The sequence below is a fragment of the Hemibagrus wyckioides genome, linkage group LG11 (genome assembly GCF_019097595.1).
Source record: "Hemibagrus wyckioides isolate EC202008001 linkage group LG11, SWU_Hwy_1.0, whole genome shotgun sequence".
NCBI lineage: Eukaryota > Metazoa > Chordata > Actinopteri > Siluriformes > Bagridae > Hemibagrus > Hemibagrus wyckioides.
In genome coordinates, this window is record NC_080720.1 from 33923352 (window position 1) to 33943230 (window position 19879).

General features: G+C 36.4%; 1 protein-coding gene across 2 annotated transcripts in view; it reads right to left on the reverse strand.

Moving 5' to 3' along the window:
- The window catches only part of grb2a (growth factor receptor-bound protein 2a), a 20355-nt gene extending 482 nt beyond the window's left edge, over positions 1-19873 (reverse strand). The window contains exons 1-6 of one of the 2 annotated variants that reach the window (XM_058402011.1): positions 19651-19873; positions 17686-17836; positions 2455-2552; positions 2116-2238; positions 1100-1268; positions 1-709 (exon numbers count right to left, since the gene is read on the reverse strand). The exon at positions 1-709 is cut by the window's left edge and continues 482 nt beyond it. In XM_058402011.1, the coding sequence (XP_058257994.1) occupies positions 524-709; positions 1100-1268; positions 2116-2238; positions 2455-2552; positions 17686-17763 (654 nt within the window). In that variant the 5' untranslated portion in view covers positions 17764-17836; positions 19651-19873 and the 3' untranslated portion in view covers positions 1-523. The remainder of the gene's footprint in view (positions 710-1099; positions 1269-2115; positions 2239-2454; positions 2553-17685; positions 17837-19650) is intronic. The other variant, XM_058402010.1, reaches the window with a different exon arrangement.
- Positions 19874-19879: the final 6 nt, after the last annotated feature.

A 19879-nucleotide genomic window follows, 5' to 3' on the forward strand; every position in this document is an offset into this window, starting at 1 on the left:
GGCCTTTAAAGCGAAGACCTGCCCACACTAACCATCAGTGATGCGATTAATTAATACTAATGAGTGGGTGTGGCCTGACTCACCTGTTTAATGGTAGTGACATCATCAGAGAGGAGAATGTATGGCGCATGCTGATGAGACGGTCATTAAAAATAAAGTTATGAGTGATTATACAGGAGAAACACACACACACACACGTCACATGTTTCAGAGTTGTGAGCAGAATCACTTCATGTCCTTTTTTTGGGCCAGTCATAATACTTTTCATTTTTTGTGTGTATTTCTTAGAGTGTGTAGTGATGCAGAAAGCAGCAGTTCTCCTCCAGCCAATCAGATTCAAGCACCATCCTCCAATCACAGCGCAGAACTCTGCTGAGGCACTGACCCCAAGCCTCTCCATTTCCATGGCGATCCAGCATGAAGTCTTAATTCTCTTTCCCCACACTCTGTTTCCGCTGCTCCAGCTGTTTGTGTGTAGTTGTTTTTTTGTAAATGATTATTGTTATTGTTGCTACACGTGTGTTTACATGTGCTGAGCAACTGGAGTGACGTAGTTCCGAGGGAACATTCCGGTCAGGCCGTGACACGCCCCCTTCCACCAGTTTGGGTCCGAGTTGTCCAGAACCTGCACCAGATCTCCACGCCGGAATCCGAGCTCACCATCCTCCTGAGGGTCGAAATCGAACAGAGCCTGCACATAGGACGCGTGCTTCAGCACACACACACACACACACACACACACACGATTAACACCATCACACACTCGATTAACATCATCTGTATTACCATTAATCTGGTTACTGAATGTCTTCCTGCACTGAAGAATCATGCTCACTATGTAGTGCACTAATGAAGGGAACACTTAACCTTAGTACACAGTTAGTGGGTGTGTACACGGACTACCCAAGATGCACTGAGGCACTCGAAAATAAAGTGTAGGGAACAGGGTGTGTGATTTGAGACGCGACCATGATGAACTGATAATATCGAGCACTCTGGAACGGTGTTTACGTGACGTAATGGACACCTCCCAGCTTCCTGACTCCTCCCACCACATGTGATCTGACTGGCTGAGGTGAGGGGGCGTGGCCTGATTTACCTGTGGCACTTGTTCTATGTCACGCAGGAAGATGGGCTGGTTTCGGGAGACGGATGTGGAGCGATGATAATCCACCAGAGAGTTCAGAGAGTTAAACTTCACCACCCACAGGAAGTACTTCCCTGCCCCGTCCCTCAGAACCTTGAAGTGCTGCACATCGTTCCCAAACCTGAGAGAGAGAGTATAACTTTAAAAGGTTTAACAGATAATAACAATAACAATAATAATAATAATAATATATTAAAGTGAAAACAAAATTAGGAATATCTATCTCAAAGCAAGGTCCATAAAGACATGGATGAGTGAGTTTGGTGTGGATGGACTTGACTGGCCTGCACAGAGTCCTGACCTCAACCCCATAGAACACCTTTGGGATGAATTAGAGCGGAGACTGAGAGCCAGGTCAAAAGTTTTGGGACATCTGCCTTTACATGCACATGAATGTAATATGGAGTTGTCCTGTCTTTTACAGCTATAACAGCTTCAACTCTTCTCGGAAGGCTTTCCACAAGGTTTAGGAGTGTGTTTATGGGAATTTTTAACCGTTCCTCTAGAAGCACATTTGTGAGGTCAGGCACTGATGTTGGACGAGAAGGTCTGTCTCACAGTCTCCACTCTAATTCATCACAAAGGTGTTCTATGGGGTTGAGGTCAGGACTCTGTGCAGACCAGTCCAGTTCCTCCACACCAAACTCACTCATCCATGTCTTTATGGACCTTGCTTTGGTCACTGGTGTACAGTCATGTTGGAAGAGGAAGGGGTCATCCCCAAACTGTTCCCACAAAGAGCATGAAATTGTCCAAAATGTCTTGGTATGAAGCTGAAGCATTAAGAGTTCCTTTCACTGGAACTAAGGGGCCGAGCCCAACCCCTGAAAAACAACACCTTAACATGTGTCCCAATACTTTTGGCAGTAGAGTAATTTGTATATCAGAGTGTTACAGTACACTGAACAGTGAGTAAGGAGACAGAACTGAAGTAAAGAATAGAGTTGAGAGTAAAATAAAATGTGTACTTGACGGAGAGAGAGAAATCCCCCGGTGCGCTCTCGCTCTCTCTGATTAGAAACGCTCCATCATGTCTCTGTTTATTCAGCATCTCCTCCGCCTTCACCCGCGGCATCTTCCCATAAAACCACCTGCATGTATGTGTGTGTGTGTGTGTGTAAAAGTGTATGACAGTGTGTGTGTGTGTGTGAGAGAGAGATAGAGAGAGAGAGAGTGAGAGAAAGAGAATGGGAAGAGTCATTACTCCAAAGTGAAATCTGAGATGATGATGTTGATGTTGATGATGATGATGATGATGAATGTCCGGTGTAAGAAGGGTGTAGCTGTAGCCTGACCCTCGTACTCACGGGTGTGGCTTCATCTCGATGTAGTTTTTGGGAATAAAGCCTTCTTTCCCGTACAGCTCGGCTTTATACCAGTTCTGATCACATTCTTCATTTAACACCTGCACCATGAAGACAGAGCAGAGCCGAGAATAAACACATCGTTTACAAACAAACCCTGCCGCAGAGTGGGCGTGGCCAAGCACCGGGTGCAACGGGCGTTTTTTAAAATTATTTCTTACTTGTAAAAGAGTTTTATAAAGAATTTTTACACCCTGAAAACAGCAGCAGTGGTGTATTACACAGTGTGTTATAAAACACAGGGCCTCCTGTCAATCATTTTATAGACACGCCCCCAACACCAGCCAGGTACCTGGACAGAGTGCACCTATGCAGTGAGTGTGTACTGAATAAAGGTCTGGGGTTCAGCAGCGCTCCGTTTGGAGACCGGGACATTTAGGGTTCTTACGTGAATTCTGACCAACGACATAGAGAATATAGAAAAAAACTCTATTTACATAATCCCATTTTCCACCTGTGTGTGTGTGTTTGTGTGTGTATGATATATGTGTATGATGTGTGTGTGTGTGTGTATGATATATGTGTATGATGTGTGTGTTTGTGTGTGTATGATATATGTGTATGATGTGTGTGTTTGTGTGTGTATGATATATGTGTATGATGTGTGTGTTTGTGTGTGTATGATATATGTGTATGATGTGTGTTTGTGTGTGTATGATATATGTGTATGATGTGTGTGTTTGTGTATGATATATGTGTATGATGTGTGTGTGTGTATGATATATGTGTATGATGTGTGTGTTTGTGTGTGTATGATGTGTGTTTGTGTGTGTATGATATGTGTGTATGATGTGTGTTTGTGTGTGTATGATATATGTGTATGATGTGTGTGTTTGTGTGTGTATGATATATGTGTATGATGTGTGTGTTTGTGTGTGTATGATATATGTGTATGATGTGTGTGTTTGTGTGTGTATGATATATGTGTATGATGTGTGTTTCTGTGTGTATGATATATGTGTATGATGTGTGTGTTTGTGTGTGTATGATATATGTGTATGATGTGTGTGTTTGTGTGTGTATGATATGTGTGTATGATGTGTGTTTGTGTGTGTATGATATATGTGTATGATGTGTGTGTTTGTGTGTGTATGATATATGTGTATGATGTGTGTGTTTGTGTGTGTATGATATATGTGTATGATGTGTGTGTTTGTGTGTGTATGATATATGTGTATGATGTGTGTGTTTCTGTGTGTATGATGTGTGTGTGTGTGTGTATGATATATGTGTATGATGTGTGTGTTTGTGTGTGTATGATATGTGTGTATGATGTGTGTGTTTGTGTGTGTATGATATATGTGTATGATGTGTGTGTTTGTGTGTGTATGATATATGTGTATGATGTGTGTGTTTGTGTGTGTATGATATATGTGTATGATGTGTGTGTTTGTGTGTGTATGATATATGTGTATGATGTGTGTGTTTGTGTGTGTATGATGTGTGTGTTTGTGTGTGTATGATATATGTGTATGATGTGTGTGTTTGTGTGTGTATGATATATGTGTATGATGTGTGTGTTTGTGTGTGTATGATGTGTGTGTTTGTGTGTGTATGATATATGTGTATGATGTGTGTGTTTGTGTGTGTATGATATATGTGTATGATGTGTGTTTGTGTGTGTATGATATATGTGTATGATGTGTGTGTTTGTGTGTGTATGATATATGTGTATGATGTGTGTTTGTGTGTGTATGATATGTGTGTTTGTGTGTGTATGATATATGTGTATGATATGTGTGTTTGTGTGTGTATGATATATGTGTATGATGTGTGTGTTTGTGTGTGTATGATATATGTGTATGATTGTGTGTGTATGATGTGTGTGTTTGTGTGTGTATGATATATGTGTATGATGTGTGTGTTTGTGTGTGTATGATATATGTGTATGATTGTGTGTGTATGATGTGTGTGTTTGTGTGTGTATGATATATGTGTATGATGTGTGTTTGTGTGTGTATGATATATGTGTATGATGTGTGTGTTTGTGTGTGTATGATATATGTGTATGATGTGTGTGTTTGTGTGTGTATGATGTGTGTGTTTGTGTGTGTATGATATATGTGTATGATGTGTGTGTTTGTGTGTGTATGATATATGTGTATGATGTGTGTTTGTGTGTGTATGATATATGTGTATGATGTGTGTTTGTGTGTGTATGATATATGTGTATGATATGTGTGTTTGTGTGTGTATGATATATGTGTATGATGTGTGTGTTTGTGTGTGTATGATATATGTGTATGATGTGTGTGTTTGTGTGTGTATGATGTGTGTGTTTGTGTGTGTATGATATATGTGTATGATGTGTGTGTTTGTGTGTGTATGATATATGTGTATGATGTGTGTTTGTGTGTGTATGATATATGTGTATGATGTGTGTGTTTGTGTGTGTATGATATATGTGTATGATGTGTGTGTTTGTGTGTGTATGATATATGTGTATGATGTGTGTGTTTGTGTGTGTATGATATATGTGTATGATGTGTGTGTTTGTGTGTGTATGATGTGTGTGTTTGTGTGTGTATGATATATGTGTATGATGTGTGTGTTTGTGTGTGTATGATATATGTGTATGATGTGTGTGTGTGTATGATATATGTGTATGATGTGTGTTTCTGTGTGTATGATATATGTGTATGATGTGTGTGTTTGTGTGTGTATGATGTGTGTGTGTGTGTGTATGATATATGTGTATGATGTGTGTGTTTGTGTGTGTATGATATGTGTGTATGATGTGTGTGTTTGTGTGTGTATGATATGTGTATGATGTGTGTGTTTGTGTGTGTATGATATGTGTGTATGATGTGTGTGTTTGTGTGTGTATGATATATGTGTATGATGTGTGTGTTTGTGTGTGTATGATATATGTGTATGATGTGTGTGTTTGTGTGTGTATGATATATGTGTATGATGTGTGTTTGTGTGTGTATGATATATGTGTATGATGTGTGTGTTTGTGTGTGTATGATATATGTGTATGATGTGTGTTTGTGTGTGTATGATATGTGTGTTTGTGTGTGTATGATATATGTGTATGATATGTGTGTTTGTGTGTGTATGATATATGTGTATGATGTGTGTGTTTGTGTGTGTATGATATATGTGTATGATTGTGTGTGTATGATGTGTGTGTTTGTGTGTGTATGATATATGTGTATGATGTGTGTGTTTGTGTGTGTATGATGTGTGTGTTTGTGTGTGTATGATATATGTGTATGATTGTGTGTGTATGATGTGTGTGTTTGTGTGTGTATGATATATGTGTATGATGTGTGTGTTTGTGTGTGTATGATATATGTGTATGATGTGTGTGTTTGTGTGTGTATGATGTGTGTGTTTGTGTGTGTATGATATATGTGTATGATGTGTGTGTTTGTGTGTGTATGATATATGTGTATGATGTGTGTGTTTGTGTGTGTATGATATATGTGTATGATGTGTGTTTGTGTGTGTATGATATATGTGTATGATGTGTGTTTGTGTGTGTATGATATATGTGTATGATGTGTGTTTGTGTGTGTATGATATATGTGTATGATGTGTGTGTTTGTGTGTGTATGATATATGTGTATGATGTGTGTTTGTGTGTGTATGATATATGTGTATGATGTGTGTGTTTGTGTGTGTATGATATATGTGTATGATGTGTGTGTTTGTGTGTGTATGATATATGTGTATGATGTGTGTGTTTGTGTGTGTATGATATATGTGTATGATGTGTGTGTTTGTGTGTGTATGATATATGTGTATGATGTGTGTGTTTGTGTGTGTATGATATATGTGTATGATGTGTGTGTGTATGATATATGTGTATGATGTGTGTGTTTGTGTGTGTATGATATATGTGTATGATGTGTGTGTTTGTGTGTGTATGATATATGTGTATGATTGTGTGTGTATGATGTGTGTGTTTGTGTGTGTATGATGTGTGTGTTTGTGTGTGCATGATGTGTGTGTGTGTGTATGATATGTGTGTATGATGTGTGTGTTTGTGTGTGTATGATATATGTGTATGATGTGTGTGTGTATGATGTGTGTGTTTGTGTGTGTATGATATATGTGTATGATGTGTGTGTTTGTGTGTGTATGATGTGTGTGTTTGTGTGTGTATGATATATGTGTATGATGTGTGTGTTTGTGTGTGTATGATATATGTGTATGATGTGTGTGTTTGTGTGTGTATGATATATGTGTATGATGTGTGTGTTTGTGTGTGTATGATGTGTGTGTTTGTGTGTGTATGATATATGTGTATGATGTGTGTGTTTGTGTGTGTATGATATATGTGTATGATGTGTGTGTTTGTGTGTGTATGATATATGTGTATGATGTGTGTTTGTGTGTGTATGATATATGTGTATGATGTGTGTTTGTGTGTGTATGATATATGTGTATGATGTGTGTTTGTGTGTGTATGATATATGTGTATGATGTGTGTGTTTGTGTGTGTATGATATATGTGTATGATGTGTGTTTGTGTGTGTATGATATATGTGTATGATGTGTGTTTGTGTGTGTATGATGTGTGTGTTTGTGTGTGTATGATATATGTGTATGATGTGTGTGTTTGTGTGTGTATGATATATGTGTATGATGTGTGTGTTTGTGTGTGTATGATGTGTGTGTTTGTGTGTGTATGATATATGTGTATGATGTGTGTGTTTGTGTGTGTATGATATATGTGTATGATGTGTGTGTTTGTGTGTGTATGATATATGTGTATGATGTGTGTGTTTGTGTGTGTATGATATATGTGTATGATGTGTGTGTTTGTGTGTGTATGATATATGTGTATGATATGTGTGTTTGTGTGTGTATGATATATGTGTATGATGTGTGTGTTTGTGTGTGTATGATGTGTGTGTTTGTGTGTGTATGATGTGTGTGTATGATGTGTGTGTTTGTGTGTGTATGATATATGTGTATGATGTGTGTGTTTGTGTGTGTATGATGTGTGTGTTTGTGTGTGTATGATATATGTGTATGATTGTGTGTGTATGATGTGTGTGTTTGTGTGTGTATGATATATGTGTATGATGTGTGTGTTTGTGTGTGTATGATGTGTGTGTTTGTGTGTGTATGATATATGTGTATGATGTGTGTGTTTGTGTGTGTATGATATATGTGTATGATGTGTGTTTGTGTGTGTATGATATGTGTATGATGTGTGTGTTTGTGTGTGTATGATATATGTGTATGATGTGTGTGTTTGTGTGTGTATGATATATGTGTATGATGTGTGTTTGTGTGTGTATGATATATGTGTATGATGTGTGTTTGTGTGTGTATGATATGTGTATGATGTGTGTGTTTGTGTGTGTATGATATGTGTATGATGTGTGTGTTTGTGTGTGTATGATATATGTGTATGATTGTGTGTGTATGATGTGTGTGTTTGTGTGTGTATGATATATGTGTATGATGTGTGTGTTTGTGTGTGTATGATGTGTGTGTTTGTGTGTGTATGATATGTGTATGATGTGTGTGTTTGTGTGTGTATGATATATGTGTATGATGTGTGTGTTTGTGTGTGTATGATATATGTGTATGATGTGTGTGTTTGTGTGTGTATGATATGTGTATGATGTGTGTATGATGTGTGTATGATATATGTGTATGATGTGTGTGTTTGTGTGTGTATGATGTGTGTGTTTGTGTGTGTATGATATATGTGTATGATTGTGTGTGTATGATGTGTGTGTTTGTGTGTGTATGATATATGTGTATGATGTGTGTGTTTGTGTGTGTATGATGTGTGTGTTTGTGTGTGTATGATATATGTGTATGATGTGTGTGTTTGTGTGTATGATATATGTGTATGATGTGTGTGTTTGTGTGTGTATGATGTGTGTGTTTGTGTGTGTATGATATATGTGTATGATGTGTGTGTTTGTGTGTGTATGATATATGTGTATGATGTGTGTGTGTGTGTGTATGATATATGTGTATGATGTGTGTGTTTGTGTGTGTATGATATATGTGTATGATGTGTGTGTTTGTGTGTGTATGATGTGTGTTTGTGTGTGTATGATATATGTGTATGATGTGTGTGTTTGTGTGTGTATGATATATGTGTATGATGTGTGTGTGTGTGTGTATGATATATGTGTATGATGTGTGTGTTTGTGTGTGTATGATATATGTGTATGATGTGTGTGTTTGTGTGTGTATGATATATGTGTATGATGTGTGTGTGTGTATGATATGTGTATGATGTGTGTGTTTGTGTGTGTATGATGTGTGTGTTTGTGTGTATGATATATGTGTATGATGTGTGTGTTTGTGTGTGTATGATGTGTGTTTGTGTGTGTATGATGTGTGTGTTTGTGTGTGTATGATATATGTGTATGATGTGTGTGTTTGTGTGTGTATGATGTGTGTTTGTGTGTGTATGATGTGTGTGTTTGTGTGTGTATGATATATGTGTATGATGTGTGTGTGTGTATGATATATGTGTATGATGTGTGTGTTTGTGTGTGTATGATGTGTGTATTTGTGTGTGTATGATATATGTGTATGATGTGTGTGTTTGTGTGTGTATGATGTGTGTTTGTGTGTGTATGATATATGTGTATGATGTGTGTGTTTGTGTGTGTATGATATATGTGTATGATGTGTGTTTGTGTGTGTATGATATATGTGTATGATGTGTGTTTGTGTGTGTATGATATATGTGTATGATGTGTGTGTTTCTGTGTGTATGATATATGTGTATGATGTGTGTTTGTGTGTGTATGATATATGTGTATGATGTGTGTTTGTGTGTGTATGATATATGTGTATGATGTGTGTGTTTGTGTGTGTATGATATATGTGTATGATGTGTGTTTGTGTGTGTATGATATATGTGTATGATGTGTGTTTCTGTGTGTATGATATATGTGTATGATGTGTGTGTTTGTGTGTGTATGATATATGTGTATGATGTGTGTTTGTGTGTGTATGATATATGTGTATGATGTGTGTTTGTGTGTGTATGATATGTGTGTTTGTGTGTGTATGATATATGTGTATGATTGTGTGTGTATGATGTGTGTGTTTGTGTGTGTATGATATATGTGTATGATGTGTGTTTGTGTGTGTATGATATATGTGTATGATGTGTGTGTTTGTGTGTGTATGATATATGTGTATGATGTGTGTGTTTGTGTGTGTATGATGTGTGTGTTTGTGTGTGTATGATATGTGTGTATGATGTGTGTTTGTGTGTGTATGATATATGTGTATGATGTGTGTGTTTGTGTGTGTATGATATATGTGTATGATGTGTGTGTTTGTGTGTGTATGATATATGTGTATGATGTGTGTTTGTGTGTGTATGATATATGTGTATGATATGTGTGTTTGTGTGTGTATGATATATGTGTATGATGTGTGTGTTTGTGTGTGTATGATATATGTGTATGATGTGTGTGTTTGTGTGTGTATGATGTGTGTGTTTGTGTGTGTATGATATATGTGTATGATGTGTGTGTTTGTGTGTGTATGATATATGTGTATGATGTGTGTTTGTGTGTGTATGATATATGTGTATGATGTGTGTTTGTGTGTGTATGATATATGTGTATGATGTGTGTGTTTGTGTGTGTATGATATATGTGTATGATGTGTGTGTTTGTGTGTGTATGATATATGTGTATGATGTGTGTGTTTGTGTGTGTATGATGTGTGTGTTTGTGTGTGTATGATATATGTGTATGATGTGTGTGTTTGTGTGTGTATGATATATGTGTATGATGTGTGTGTGTGTATGATATATGTGTATGATGTGTGTTTCTGTGTGTATGATATATGTGTATGATGTGTGTGTTTGTGTGTGTATGATGTGTGTGTGTGTGTGTATGATATATGTGTATGATGTGTGTGTTTGTGTGTGTATGATATGTGTGTATGATGTGTGTGTTTGTGTGTGTATGATATGTGTATGATGTGTGTGTTTGTGTGTGTATGATATGTGTGTATGATGTGTGTTTGTGTGTGTATGATATATGTGTATGATGTGTGTGTTTGTGTGTGTATGATATATGTGTATGATGTGTGTGTTTGTGTGTGTATGATATATGTGTATGATGTGTGTTTGTGTGTGTATGATATATGTGTATGATGTGTGTGTTTGTGTGTGTATGATATATGTGTATGATGTGTGTTTGTGTGTGTATGATATGTGTGTTTGTGTGTGTATGATATATGTGTATGATATGTGTGTTTGTGTGTGTATGATATATGTGTATGATGTGTGTGTTTGTGTGTGTATGATATATGTGTATGATTGTGTGTGTATGATGTGTGTGTTTGTGTGTGTATGATATATGTGTATGATGTGTGTGTTTGTGTGTGTATGATGTGTGTGTTTGTGTGTGTATGATATATGTGTATGATTGTGTGTGTATGATGTGTGTGTTTGTGTGTGTATGATATATGTGTATGATGTGTGTGTTTGTGTGTGTATGATATATGTGTATGATGTGTGTGTTTGTGTGTGTATGATGTGTGTGTTTGTGTGTGTATGATATATGTGTATGATGTGTGTGTTTGTGTGTGTATGATATGTGTATGATGTGTGTATGATGTGTGTGTTTGTGTGTGTATGATGTGTGTGTTTGTGTGTGTATGATATATGTGTATGATGTGTGTGTTTGTGTGTGTATGATATATGTGTATGATGTGTGTGTTTGTGTGTGTATGATATATGTGTATGATGTGTGTGTTTGTGTGTGTATGATATATGTGTATGATGTGTGTGTTTGTGTGTGTATGATATATGTGTATGATGTGTGTGTTTGTGTGTGTATGATATATGTGTATGATTGTGTGTGTATGTGTGTGTATGATGTGTATGATGTGTGTGTTTGTGTGTGTATGATGTGTGTGTTTGTGTGTGTATGATATATGTGTATGATGTGTGTGTTTGTGTGTGTATGATATATGTGTATGATGTGTGTTTGTGTGTGTATGATATATGTGTATGATGTGTGTTTGTGTGTGTATGATGTGTGTGTTTGTGTGTGTATGATATATGTGTATGATGTGTGTGTTTGTGTGTGTATGATATATGTGTATGATTGTGTGTGTATGATGTGTGTGTTTGTGTGTGCATGATGTGTGTGTGTGTGTGTGTATGATGTGTGTGTTTGTGTGTGTATGATGTGTGTGTTTGTGTGTGTATGATATATGTGTATGATGTGTGTGTTTGTGTGTGTATGATATGTGTATGATGTGTGTATGATGTGTGTGTTTGTGTGTGTATGATGTGTGTGTTTGTGTGTGTATGATATATGTGTATGATGTGTGTGTTTGTGTGTGTATGATATATGTGTATGATGTGTGTGTTTGTGTGTGTATGATATATGTGTATGATGTGTGTGTTTGTGTGTGTATGATATATGTGTATGATGTGTGTGTTTGTGTGTGTATGATATATGTGTATGATGTGTGTGTTTGTGTGTGTATGATATATGTGTATGATGTGTGTGTTTGTGTGTGTATGATATATGTGTATGATGTGTGTATTTGTGTGTGTATGATATATGTGTATGATGTGTGTGTTTGTGTGTGTATGATATATGTGTATGATGTGTGTGTTTGTGTGTGTATGATATATGTGTATGATGTGTGTATTTGTGTGTGTATGATATATGTGTATGATGTGTGTGTTTGTGTGTGTATGATATATGTGTATGATGTGTGTTTGTGTGTGTATGATATATGTGTATGATGTGTGTGTTTGTGTGTGTATGATATATGTGTATGATGTGTGTGTTTGTGTGTGTATGATATATGTGTATGATGTGTGTGTTTGTGTGTGTATGATATATGTGTATGATGTGTGTGTTTGTGTGTGTATGATATATGTGTATGATGTGTGTGTTTGTGTGTGTATGATATATGTGTATGATGTGTGTGTTTGTGTGTGTATGATATATGTGTATGATGTGTGTGTTTGTGTGTGTATGATGTGTGTGTGTGTGTGTGTATGATGTGTGTGTTTGTGTGTGTATGATGTGTGTGTTTGTGTGTGTATGATATATGTGTATGATGTGTGTGTTTGTGTGTGTATGATATGTGTATGATGTGTGTATGATGTGTGTGTTTGTGTGTGTATGATGTGTGTGTTTGTGTGTGTATGATATATGTGTATGATGTGTGTGTTTGTGTGTGTATGATATATGTGTATGATGTGTGTGTTTGTGTGTGTATGATATATGTGTATGATGTGTGTGTTTGTGTGTGTATGATATATGTGTATGATGTGTGTGTTTGTGTGTGTATGATATATGTGTATGATGTGTGTGTTTGTGTGTGTATGATATATGTGTATGATGTGTGTATTTGTGTGTGTATGATATATGTGTATGATGTGTGTGTTTGTGTGTGTATGATATATGTGTATGATGTGTGTGTTTGTGTGTGTATGATATATGTGTATGATGTGTGTATTTGTGTGTGTATGATATATGTGTATGATGTGTGTGTTTGTGTGTGTATGATATATGTGTATGATGTGTGTTTGTGTGTGTATGATATATGTGTATGATGTGTGTGTTTGTGTGTGTATGATATATGTGTATGATGTGTGTGTTTGTGTGTGTATGATATATGTGTATGATGTGTGTGTTTGTGTGTGTATGATATATGTGTATGATGTGTGTGTTTGTGTGTGTATGATATATGTGTATGATGTGTGTGTTTGTGTGTGTATGATATATGTGTATGATGTGTGTGTTTGTGTGTGTATGATGTGTGTTTGTGTGTGTATGATGTGTGTGTTTGTGTGTGTATGATATATGTGTATGATGTGTGTGTGTATGATATATGTGTATGATGTGTGTGTTTGTGTGTGTATGATGTGTGTTTGTGTGTGTATGATGTGTGTGTTTGTGTGTGTATGATATATGTGTATGATGTGTGTGTGTGTATGATATATGTGTATGATGTGTGTGTTTGTGTGTGTATGATGTGTGTTTGTGTGTGTATGATATATGTGTATGATGTGTGTGTTTGTGTGTGTATGATGTGTGTGTTTGTGTGTGTATGATATATGTGTATGATGTGTGTGTTTGTGTGTGTATGATGTGTGTATGATGTGTGTGTTTGTGTGTGTATGATGTGTGTATGATGTGTGTGTTTGTGTGTGTATGATATGTGTGTATGATGTGTGTGTTTGTGTGTGTATGATGTGTGTATGATGTGTGTGTTTGTGTGTATGATATATGTGTATGATGTGTGTGTTTGTGTGTGTATGATATATGTGTATGATGTGTGTGTGTGTATGATATATGTGTATGATGTGTGTGTGTGTATGATATATGTGTATGATGTGTGTGTGTGTATGATATATGTGTATGATGTGTGTGTTTGTGTGTGTATGATATATGTGTATGATGTGTGTGTGTGTGTATGATATATGTGTATGATGTGTGTGTGTGTATGATATATGTGTATGATGTGTGTGTGTGTGTATGATATATGTGTATGATGTGTGTGTTTGTGTGTGTATGATATATGTGTATGATGTGTGTGTGTGTGTGTATGATATATGTGTATGATGTGTGTGTTTGTGTGTGTATGATGTGTGTGTGTGTATGATATATGTGTATGATGTGTGTGTTTGTGTGTGTATGATGTGTGTGTTTGTGTGTGTATGATATATGTGTATGATGTGTGTGTTTGTGTGTGTATGATGTGTGTGTTTGTGTGTGTATGATATGTGTGTATGATGTGTGTGTGTGTGTGTATGATATATGTGTATGATGTGTGTGTTTGTGTGTGTATGATATATGTGTATGATGTGTGTGTTTGTGTGTGTATGATATATGTGTATGATGTGTGTGTGTGTGTGTATGATATATGTGTATGATGTGTGTGTTTGTGTGTGTATGATGTGTGTGTGTGTGTGTATGATATATGTGTATGATGTGTGTGTTTGTGTGTGTATGATATGTGTGTATGATGTGTGTGTTTGTGTGTGTATGATATATGTGTATGATGTGTGTGTGTGTGTGTATGATATATGTGTATGATGTGTGTGTGTGTGTGTATGATATATGTGTATGATGTGTGTGTTTGTGTGTGTATGATGTGTGTGTGTGTATGATATATGTGTATGATGTGTGTGTTTGTGTGTGTATGATATATGTGTATGATGTGTGTGTTTGTGTGTGTATGATATATGTGTATGATGTGTGTATTTGTGTGTGCAGAATGTGTGTGTATGATGTGTGTGTTTGTGTGTGTATGATATATGTGTATGATGTGTGTGTTTGTGTGTGTATGATGTGGGTGGGTGTGTGTGTATCATGTGTGTGTTTGTGTGTGTATGATGTGTGTGTTTGTGTGTGTATGATATATGTGTATGATGTGTGTGTTGTGTGTTGTGTGATGTGTGTTGTGTGTATGATGTGTGTGTTTGTGTGTGTATGATATATGTGTATGATGTGTGTGTTTGTGTGTGTATGATATATGTGTATGATGTGTGTGTTTGTGTGTGTATGATATATGTGTATGATGTGTGTGTTTGTGTGTGTATGATATATGTGTATGATGTGTGTGTTTGTGTGTGTATGATATATGTGTATGATGTGTGTGTTTGTGTGTGTATGATATATGTGTATGATGTGTGTGTTTGTGTGTGTATGATATATGTGTATGATGTGTGTATTTGTGTGTGTATGATATATGTGTATGATGTGTGTATTTGTGTGTGTATGATATATGTGTATGATGTGTGTGTTTGTGTGTGTATGATATATGTGTATGATGTGTGTTTGTGTGTGTATGATATATGTGTATGATGTGTGTGTTTGTGTGTGTATGATATATGTGTATGATGTGTGTTTGTGTGTGTATGATATATGTGTATGATGTGTGTGTTTGTGTGTGTATGATATATGTGTATGATGTGTGTGTTTGTGTGTGTATGATATATGTGTATGATGTGTGTGTTTGTGTGTGTATGATATATGTGTATGATGTGTGTGTTTGTGTGTGTATGATGTGTGTGTTTGTGTGTGTATGATATATGTGTATGATTGTGTGTGTATGATGTGTGTGTTTGTGTGTGTATGATATATGTGTATGATGTGTGTGTTTGTATGATATATGTGTATGATGTGTGTGTGTGTGTGTATGATATATGTGTATGATGTGTGTGTGTGTGTGTATGATATATGTGTATGATGTGTGTGTGTGTATGATATATGTGTATGATGTGTGTGTGTGTATATGTGTATGATGTGTGTGTTTGTGTGTGTATGATGTGTGTGTTTGTGTGTGTATGATATATGTGTATGATGTGTGTGTTTGTGTGTGTATGATGTGTGTGTTTGTGTGTGTATGATGTGTGTATGATGTGTGTATGATGTGTGTGTTTGTGTGTGTATGATATGTGTGTATGATGTGTGTGTTTGTGTGTGTATGATGTGTGTATGATATATGTGTATGATGTGTGTGTGTGTATGATATATGTGTATGATGTGTGTGTGTGTATGATATATGTGTATGATGTGTGTGTGTGTGTGTATGATATATGTGTATGATGTGTGTGTGTGTGTGTATGATATATGTGTATGATGTGTGTGTGTGTATGATATATGTGTATGATGTGTGTGTGTGTATGATATATGTGTATGATGTGTGTGTGTGTATGATATATGTGTATGATGTGTGTGTGTGTATGATATATGTGTATGATGTGTGTGTGTGTGTGTATGATATGTGTATGATGTGTGTGTGTGTATGATATATGTGTATGATGTGTGTGTGTGTATGATATATGTGTATGATGTGTGTGTGTGTATGATATATGTGTATGATGTGTGTGTGTGTGTGTATGATATATGTGTGTGTGTGTATGATATATGTGTATGATGTGTGTGTGTGTGTGTATGATATATGTGTATGATGTGTGTGTGTGTATGATATATGTGTATGATGTGTGTGTGTGTGTGTATGATATATGTGTATGATATATGTGTATGATGTGTGTTTGTGTGTGTATGATATATGTGTATGATGTGTGTGTTTGTGTGTGTATGATATATGTGTATGATGTGTGTGTTTGTGTGTGTATGATATGTGTGTATGATGTGTGTGTTTGTGTGTGTATGATATATGTGTATGATGTGTGTGTTTGTGTGTGTATGATGTGTGTGTTTGTGTGTGCATGATGTGTGTGTGTGTGTATGATATGTGTGTATGATGTGTGTGTTTGTGTGTGTATGATATATGTGTATGATGTGTGTGTGTATGATATATGTGTATGATGTGTGTGTTTGTGTGTGTATGATATATGTGTATGATGTGTGTGTGTATGATATATGTGTATGATGTGTGTTTGTGTGTGTATGATATATGTGTATGATGTGTGTGTTTGTGTGTGTATGATATATGTGTATGATGTGTGTTTGTGTGTGTATGATATGTGTGTTTGTGTGTGTATGATATATGTGTATGATGTGTGTTTGTGTGTGTATGATATATGTGTATGATGTGTGTGTTTGTGTGTGTATGATATATGTGTATGATGTGTGTGTTTGTGTGTGTATGATGTGTGTGTTTGTGTGTGTATGATATATGTGTATGATGTGTGTGTTTGTGTGTGTATGATATATGTGTATGATGTGTGTGTTTGTGTGTATGATATATGTGTATGATGTGTGTGTTTGTGTGTGTATGATATATGTGTATGATGTGTGTGTGTGTGTGTGTATGATATATGTGTATGATGTGTGTGTGTGTGTATGATGTGTGTGAGAGATTTATGCAAAACCTGACCCAGTTTCTGTACAAAACACACACACATTTTTCAATTGAATTTTCAATTTCTATAGCACTCTCTCTCTCTCTCTCTCTGTGTCCCCCTCTATCTCTCTGTCTCTCTCTCTCTCTCTCTCTCTCTTTCTCTCTCACTCTGTGTCTCTGTCTCACTCTCTCTTTCTCTCTCTCTCTCTCTGTCCCCCTCTATCTCTCTGTCTCTCTCTTTCTCTCTGTATCTCTCTCTCTCTCTCTCTCTCTCTCTCACTCTGTCTCACTCTCTCTTTCTCTCTCACTCTCTGACTGTCTCTCTCTCTCTCTCTCTCTGTCTCTCTCTCACTCTCTCTCTGTCTGTCTCTCTTTCTTTCTCGCTCTCTCTCTGTGTCTGTCTCTCTCTCTCACTCTCTTTCTCTCTTGTACCTTCAGTATCTCTCCACGTTTGAAGCTCAGCTCGTCGTCTGCAGTAGCATTGAAGTCGTACTTGGCGATGGCCTCCATGACAGAGGCTCAGAGTCACGTCACTCACGTGTTGATCACGTTCTGGAGGAGAGAGTTTCAGCTTCTATAGCTGCTATAAAACAGATATAAGAGACATAGATAAATAACTCTGTAAACTAGAATGAACTCGTGTGTAAAATCCAGCTGTTTGTCATCCTTGTTCAGGGAGATGATGATGATGATGATGATGATGATGATGATGATGATGATGATGATGATGATGATGAGAGCTCTGAGTTGTTGAACAGTGGAGATTTACTTCCAGGATAATTTGTTTGTTTATTCAAATCTAAATATAAATCTAAAAAACACACAAAATAAACACAACACCTCCTACAGGTTTGCTCACAACCCACTACACTCAGCTTCTTATTTTATATTTGAAAAACATTTCATTTTATTTATATAACTGTAATATTCAAATCTATTAATATTAATTTTAATATTAATTCTATTAATAGGAATAATCCTTTAAAGCACATAAAACCCTTAAAACACCAAAATCATAGTTATAGAAATAAGGTGAACAGAGATGAGTAGAGATGAATAGATATGTGTAGAGACGTGTAGAGATGAACAGAGATGAATAGAAATGTGTAGAGATGAATAGAGATTATTAGACAGGTATAGAGATGAATAGAAATGTGTAGAGATGAATAGGGATAAAAAGAAATGTGTAGATGTGTAGAGATGAAAGGGGTTGTTGTGAAGATGAATAGAGATGTGTAGAGATGTGTGGAGATGAATAGAGATGTGTAGAGATGAATAGAGATGATTAGACAGGTATAGAGATGAATAGAAATGTGTAGAGATGAATAGGGATGAAAAGAAATGTGTAGAGATGAAACAGAGATTAGTAGAGATGAATAGAGAAGAACAGAGATGAGTAGAGATGAGTATATATGAACAGAGATTAGTAGAGATGAATAGAGATGAACAGAGATGAGTAGAGATGAATAGAGATGAGTAGATATGAACAGAGATGAGTATAGATGAATAGAGATGTGTAGAGATGACTAGATATGTGTGAAAATGAATAGAGATGTGTAGAGATGAGTAGATATGAGTAGAGATGTGTACAGATGAATAGAAATATGTAGAGATGAATAGAGATGAGTATATATGAACAGAGATTAGTAGAGATGAATAGAGATGAGTAGATATGAACAGAGATGAGTAGATATGCGTAGAGATGTGTAGATATGTGTAGAGATGACTAGAGACGAGTAGAGATGAATAGAGACGTGTAGAGATGAGTAGAGACGTGAAGAGATGAATAGAGACGTGTAGAGATGAATAGAGACGTGTAGAGATGAGTAGAGACGTGTAGAGATGAGTAGAGACGTGTAGAGATGAATAGAGACGTGTAGAGATGAGTAGAGACGTGTAGAGATGAGTAGAGACGTGTAGAGATGAATAGAGACGTGTAGAGATGAATAGAGACGTGTAGAGATGAATAGAGACGTGTAGAGATGAATAGAGACGTGTAGAGATGAGTAGAGATGAATAGAGACGTGTAGAGATGAATAGAGACGTGTAGAGATGAATAGAGACGTGTAGAGATGAATAGAGACGTGTAGAGATGAATAGAGATGTGTAGAGATGAATAGAGATGTGTAGAGATGAATAGAGACGTGTAGAGATGAATAGAGACGTGTAGAGATGAATAGAGACGTGTAGAGATGAATAGAGATGTGTAGAGATGAATAGAGACGTGTAGAGATGAATAGAGACGTGTAGAGATGAATAGAGATGTGTAGAGATGAATAGAGACGTGTAGAGATGAATAGAGATGTGTAGAGATGAATAGAGATGAGTAGAGATGTAAGAGAATCTCAGTATCTCGGTGTTCCTCAGCAGCTCTGAGTGAAAAGGAGAAACACTCACCCTAAAATCAGGAGCCTCCGCAAACCAGCAGCGCTTTAGATTCACTTCCTGTTGTGTTTTAAATCCTGAATAAAGCCAAGCACCGAGTAATAAACACTTCCGGGTGAGATATGTATCTGCATGTATAGTGTTGTATCCAGAGGTGTGTTGGAGTTCTGTGCGCGAGAACAGCACGAGCTTCTTTCCGTCTGCGTACCTGTCACTACCCGAGAGCCTCAGTGCGCATGCT